Raw genomic sequence first — 7,079 nt, forward strand, 5'->3', positions numbered from 1 at the left:
CAGTGTAATTTAGCTGAATTTGACTGACACTATGATAACAAAAGTCTGACTAATCGATGATGTTCAAAGTAGCAACGATATCGATATGTGGGATGTAATAGACTCGTGTTACATTTCATGGTATAAATCCTTATCATGCAGCTCTCTTTAAGAAGCCCCTTAATTTCTAATTCTCTCCACCTCTTTCTCATGACATCATAATACAATTATAAATAACCCAACCTTAAGTTTACGATGAGTACAATCAAACCATCACGGGCTGTGCGATACAAATCTAGGTTGTATGTCGTTCCATATTGAAGGAAAGTGAATGATTTGGAGGCAGAGGCTTTTCCATCTTCCTTTTCCTCAGCCCTGTAAAAAGCTTCCTCTCCGTGCACTTGAATTGCATTAAGGACTTAACAGGAAGCAATAAGAATATCTAAAGATAATTTCTTGAGCACAATTATGTGTTTAGCGAGTCCACCAATTTGTCTCCAATTAGCTGTTTATTCTCAAAACCATTATAATCCAGTCATCTTGAGATTTATGGATGAGACGATACACTATCATCGACAAGAATAGTTTCTCATTCACCAAAATGAGGACAACTACTGTCTTCTCAGTTTTCTGATTGTTGAGTTTCTGTTTTACTTTTGCTTGTTCTTTGATTCATTGTTCAATCAATCAAATATAGTAAAGTATCTACTTTCATCCAGCTTAGCATGTACAAAAATAATAGTTACATACTAGCATGATTACATTCATCATCACCAGTTCAATGGGATACAGGTCAATATTATCTGGAGTGTTGCAGAAATTGAAGCATCAGATAAAAATATGTGGAGAATAAAATTATGAATTGAAAAAATGATGTGAAAGAAGCAACTATCAGGAACAGCAGCCTCATCAACTTGTGCTGCTTCTACACAAAAGTGATTCATGGCCTCATTTTTTGAAGAACGCCAACAAGTCTAGCACGGTGGTAGATTCAAAATTTGGACGCTGCGAGGTTTGAGTTGAGAGAGTGAATTCTAAAGTCACATTCAACTCTATGTCAGATGCTCAAGGAGTAAAGTGCAGTTCATACTGCTTCTGATTACTTTTTCTAGCAATCACATCTTTTTTTCATTTGTTGAATCCTATGTTCCAAGTGTTGGAGCTTTACTATATTCATTCATAATCATACAAGTGGCCTCTTTGGAATCCACTTAAACATTTAACCAAAAAAAAAAAAAGAAGAAGGCCAGAAATGATTTTTAAAAAGACTAAAAAACGCCGTTGCCGGTGATCGAACCCGGGTCACCCGCGTGACAGGCGGGAATACTTACCACTATACTACAACGACTTGTTGATGTTGTGTGGCTTTATTATGAAAAATGTCGAGCATTCACAAAAGTGTATCATCTCTAACATATACGTAAGATACTGCTAGTATTTTAGCTTGAATGTTTACCCAATGTTCTTTTTTGGGAGATGAAGCATCTTACTGTGTATCTACCACAATCATGTTGGGAAAAATCTATGGTGTTGAATACCAATTCAGTTGAACCCTATTTTTTATTTTAAGTGATTATGTAGACGGCTATTTAGGTTAATTTTCTTGTGAAAATTTCTAAAAAGTATTAATACACCCGAGATTATTAGCTTATAAAGTGTTAATGCAGGTAGATACTCATACTAGACATTCATTTTTTAACTTCCAATCACCCGTTTTTGATCATATGACGATGTCGTTATTTTATATTAAACAAAAGGACATAATCCTAGGCTGTCAACCTACATAGCCATTTTTTTATATCAAGAAAGCCAGTTATCATATCCCTGTAGTTCGAGCCCTTTTTTTTTTTTTTCCACCAGACATTCATTTTATAACTTTCAATTACCCCTTTCGATCTTGATGACGTCGTTACTTTATATTAAACAAAAGGGCTTAAGTATGTTTATAATGTTCTTTATAGAACTAGTCATAATGATAATGATGTGACTACTTTTTATGCATGATCTTATGATATTGGCTTCAGAAAGCTAGCCCTTCAAGATTTTTTTTATAAAAAAAAAAAAAAAAAAAGAAAGAGGAAGACGAATAAAGAAAGACAGGAAGAATAAAGTGATGGAGACAAATAGCAAAGAATCATTATACACATCTTTCCTAGAACAAAGCTAGGAATTCGAAAAAATCAAGGAAAGAAGAGTCAATTTTGTCATCATCAACTTGGAATTTTGTGAAACTTTCATTACATACGCAAATGAAAACTTTTAGCATACATTAATTAGCATAACAGCTTATATGTTAATTTAAGTAAATATAGTTCATTAGATATTATCGGAAGCTTTTATCAAAGAATTTGACCTCTGTTAGACCTAAAGCCTTAAAATCGTAACCTTAAAGTTCAAGGTTAGGCGTTACTTCTTTTGTAAAGGTAACCAGTCCACAAAATTGAACAAATTATATGATATAATTTGAGAATAGTTGGAGGCCACAAACAGGGCATTTGGTCTAGTGGTATGATTCTCGCTTAGGGTGCGAGAGGTCCCGAGTTCAATTCTCGGAATGCCCCTATTAAAGAAGTATCAATTTTTGCCACTCCTTTTTCATTTTTTTCATAAAATTCCTATTGACATCAACAAATTGCAGATTTAACCTTTAACAGATTCAGATTTCCTTTTTCATACAAACTCTTGGTATCAATACAATCTTTAGTACTTGTATTATTACTTGGAAAAATCAAAACTGACTGATAATTATACAATCCTTAGCTGATAATTATACAATCCTCAGTACTTCTGTACAATCCAATGTAACATTACCATCAGACTTGGCTAAAGGAACATAGGTTGTCAGTTGATGACCATAATGATACTAGATGAATGAAGTAGTATATGCTAAAACCTATCTCACACTCAAATACATGGTTCTACATAAACGATAGTGTGATCACTTGAGAAGCCAAATATACAGGAACTCATTCATAGCCAAGAATGATCTTATTCTTTCCCCGGTGAGTCGTGTGTCAATGGGCTGACAATTTCTCTTGAACATTCTGAAGAGCGTGTTGATGCGGTTGCTGAAACGTCTTGACTTGTGCTTGAAAATGAATCTGATCGTTTGAAATCACTGCTGATGAAGTCCTTTCCTTTTGAATCGATGCTCAAATAATCAGTCAAAACCTTTTTCACACCAAAGCCTCGATTAGAAAGCTTGCTGCCATTTGCAGGACTAATATGTTGGGAAGGAGAGAAGCTTGGAGTGGTAAAAGCTGTTTTGTATGGAGTGCCATTGACAGGTACTGAGAGCGGAGTCCCCATGCTCTTGTGAGCAATGATACCGACTTTGGAGATTGGCACAAATTGATCCGAGTGCTTATTCAAATCATCCGTATAAAGAAGGTCATCAACACGTGCAATAATATTGAATGCCAGGCTTTCAAGAACTCTCGAGTAGCTCTCCAAAATTGATTTGCCAACATCCTAAGGAACAACACGAAACATGAAACAATGAATTTCAAATTCTGACAGCCTACAGAAATATATTCCATTAGTACCAAGTCAAAATCATGATTGGTCATGATTAGTGAGATTTCATATCAAACCTTGTTATATTGAATTTTGCTCATGTCTAAGGTTGTTTGTGGAAGACCAGGAAACCGTTGCTTTAAGCAAAGCAAAAGGCTTTCAGCTCTATCAGCAAGTAGCTCCCTCTTATCACCATCAACCATCAAATCCTTAACCATTTCCCATGAGGACTTTGAATTGGACCTATGCGTACCACCAAAAGGTTTCGAGTGAGCTCTTCTCCGCCACACATAAATTGAAGCCTCCACTCGATTTGCTATCTCAAATGCTTGATGCTCAGAAGACAAATCAAGGCAGTCAAGCAAACATTCAGGTGAAAACTGGTCCGAAGTGATATATCGGTGGATGAGATCACCTAAGCTAGATTTTCCGTTCTGCAAGATTAAAATTAAAACACCAGCAAAATGAGTAACCTCCAGGTCCATTGAAGTATTAAGGGGTAGCTTGGTTGCTGGTTAGGAAGTGAATTACTCATGTATTAAAACCAGCATAATTAATATACTATGCTTGGTAGCATTTTAGTTGCTGTGTATAAAATTCAGCACATCAAGTACGGTGTTTGGTACCAGTTTACAGTCCTAATACATGTCTAAGTTATAACAGAATCTATGTAGTATTTATGTAGCATAGAAGATGGAATAACTATACCCTACCTAACTCTAACCAGCAACCAAATGACCCGTAAAAATATGAATAAGTAACTCCAGGGAAGCTCTGTACCTTAGGAAGGCCTTCCAAATATGATTCAGGCACGTCCATTTCAGCTAAGCTGTTGCTATTAATGGCCATTGCAGCTTTCAGGATTTGGTTTGTGCAATCGCGTCTGTGCTGCAACTGCCTTCTTGCATTTTCACTGAGACCACCAGGGGGGACTCTAGGAACTGGAAGCCACCATTTCTCCTCTTGACGAGGGAGAGGATTTCTGAATGATCCATCAGATTCTGAGGCTACGATTCCTTGGTCAACATACCAGAACTCTGTGCTTCGGAAACTGTCTAATATCTCCTGTGAAAGAGGCAAACACTTTAGAATATAGCACTCAGCATTGAAAAATAAAGGCTGAATGCCCAAGGAACAAGGAATGGCTATCTTACAAGGAGCATATTGTCCAGTTTACGGAGTGCTGGAAGGTTGATGTAAAGGTCTGACCGTGGCCTAGAAGTCATTACCTAAAACAGAAGAACAAATAAGTTAACACATAAGTAGCATTCAATTTGTTTTTCCTACACTAGCTCAATAAACAGATTGTTTCCAAATCACAGGGAAAAAACCAACTGTTTTTCCAAGTTCCAAACATGATAAATAGATAGCTTGAATTACCGGAACAACGTCAAAGAAACCACATTTACCTCAAGTTTGCTGCCATCAGCAAATGTCTGCCAAGAGGGTATGAGTTCTACAATGTGATCACTAACACAGAGAAGCCATTCCATTTCTCTCCTCCACATTAACTTTTTCTCTGGAGGTAAAGGTTCTAATCTCCAAATTTGCCCAAAAAGAGTAGCTAATGGAAAAAAAGTCTCTGTACTTAGTAAAATGAAAAAAATCAAAATTCACTACAAACTGAATCCAATACACCACAACATAACTTACCACATAGATTAGTAATAGCATTAGAAATTGCTAGTGCTGTGCAAACCCCATTTCCACAACCAGACATGTCTTCTCCCAACAGCAATTTTGAGAATCTCTCCTTCATCATTTCAATCTCTACAAAATCCCCACAAATTTCAATCACAATACAGTTTTCTTATGCAAAAATATGAACAAGAACATATAAAATCTTACCAGACAAACAAGACCCTTGTTTCTCTAACTTCCTTTTAGTATCCACATAAGGTTTCTCTACTTCTTCAGAAACATCAGATTTTACACAATGCTGTTCCACCTCATCCTCTTGAATATGCCAAGCAATTGAAGATGGAGAACATGAATCCTCAGACCCACTATGTTCTTCATTTGACACCAAAAAACCAGAACTTGAACTACTTTCTCTACCAATCTTTTCACTCAAACACACTAAAGACTCAATTTTTCCAGCATTTTCAACATAACCATCCATTTTATCATCAAGAAAACCAGGAGAAGCACAATAAACTGAGTTGGTCATCACAATGCCATCAAATTCAAACCTTTTACTACCAAACCCTTTTGAATCTTTAGCTTTGTGATATAGATTCTTGATGGATTTTGAAACCTTAAACTTCAATGCAGAAAAATGAGTTTCTTTCTTAGACCTTGTAGAGGGGTCTAGTGGAATAAAATGCTTGAGCTGTGGTTGAAATTCCAGAGAACAAACCTCTCTTTTTTTGTCTTGGTGTGACACAAGTCTATCCATAAGTTTTCAACTACAACTTCAACCATGTTTGTTCCTCAAATGGGGTGAAAAATGAAAAAAGACAAGAAATCAAGAAATGGGGTTATTTTTTATTAAAAGAAAAAATAAAAAAAATCAAGAATCTTGATTATTAGAAGAGTGAAGGTGGGTAATGATTAAATGTGAAAATAGAAGTGTTGTGAAGCAAAGGAAGGTCAGCTAATAATGGTAAGTGAGGGTACCAAAGCAGACAGAAAAACAGCTCAAGAAGTATTTTTGGTGGGCTATGGATATTGCTTTGCTTAAATGAGGAGCCTTACACTGTCACTGTCACTGTCACTGTCACTACCACTATGTGTTGCTTTTGTTGGGCTTTGCTTAAACAAGGGCTCTTAAACATAATTATTGCTTACTACTTCACTAGAGCTAAGCTAATGGTACAATATTTCAACTTTTCAAGTTGGTTTTGAGAGAAAATATTAAAGTAATACAATAGTTTGGTGTATATGATATGGTCATGGGAGTCATGTAAACGACGGATCAACCCATCACTACCTAAGCTTTTAAATTTTTCTTGTTTGGGTATGATATACTCCTTCTGTCACAATTTATTTGACATTTTTTTTAGTTTGTTTCAAAAAAATAGCCATCACTATAATTCGAAATAAGTTAATTTTAAAATTCCTCATTTAATATTAATAAAATAATTTATAGCCACACAAATATCTAAAATTTGTTTTACACTATAAATTTCAAAAATATTTTTTCTTTCTTAAACTTTGTCACTAGTCAAACCGTGCAATATAAATTGGAGCAAAAGTAGTAGTGAGATCTTCTCTTAAATGGATAATGTTTGAATTACCTCACTAAAACCACTATTAAAAACTGAATAGCGATATGATGGAAAAATTATGTATGTAGCAAAACAATAAAATTCATATCATATTAGCGATAAATTATCAAAAGATTCTAGTAACAACAAAATTTATAGGTAATTTCAGTTTTTTTTTGCAATGTAACAATAAAGAATAGGAAAAAAACTGGCTACAAAATTAGCTACGAAATTCGTAGACAGTTGACTTCTTTTTTATGAGAATTTGTTCCCTGTTTTATGCTTCCTGTCTCTTGTGCTGATGTAATATTAGTTTCATTTACTTCTGTATTTTAATTAAAAACAAATGACGAGAGTTTTGATTTATTGGCAATA

The 7,079-nt window shown here is 35.0% G+C and overlaps 1 protein-coding gene and 1 non-coding gene across 3 annotated transcripts; one reads left to right on the forward strand and one right to left on the reverse strand.

Annotated features, from left to right (window-relative positions):
• Positions 1 to 2,468: 2,468 nt before the first annotated feature.
• Positions 2,469 to 2,540, forward strand: TRNAP-AGG (transfer RNA proline (anticodon AGG)). Its single transcript has one exon. It is a non-coding gene; the product is annotated as a tRNA-Pro (tRNA).
• Positions 2,541 to 2,669: 129 nt separating this feature from the next.
• Positions 2,670 to 6,867, reverse strand: LOC132049750 (rop guanine nucleotide exchange factor 7-like). Of its 2 annotated transcripts, none has more exons than XM_059440669.1 (7): positions 5,344 to 6,867; positions 5,149 to 5,265; positions 4,905 to 5,077; positions 4,650 to 4,724; positions 4,276 to 4,560; positions 3,573 to 3,929; positions 2,670 to 3,450 (listed from the first exon to the last, which is right to left on the reverse strand). In XM_059440669.1, the coding sequence occupies exons 1-7, from the start codon at positions 5,891 to 5,893 to the stop codon at positions 2,968 to 2,970; spliced, it is 2,040 nt and encodes a 679-aa protein (XP_059296652.1). In that variant the 5' UTR covers positions 5,894 to 6,867; the 3' UTR covers positions 2,670 to 2,967. The 2 variants fall into 2 exon arrangements, with proteins under 2 accessions (XP_059296652.1, XP_059296653.1); XM_059440670.1 differs by having other exon boundaries at positions 4,905 to 5,059; positions 5,344 to 6,208.
• Between the last annotated feature and the right edge of the window lie 212 nt (positions 6,868 to 7,079).

This window comes from Lycium ferocissimum, chromosome 3, assembly GCF_029784015.1.
Source record: "Lycium ferocissimum isolate CSIRO_LF1 chromosome 3, AGI_CSIRO_Lferr_CH_V1, whole genome shotgun sequence".
In the NCBI taxonomy this organism is placed as follows: Eukaryota; Viridiplantae; Streptophyta; class Magnoliopsida; order Solanales; family Solanaceae; genus Lycium; species Lycium ferocissimum.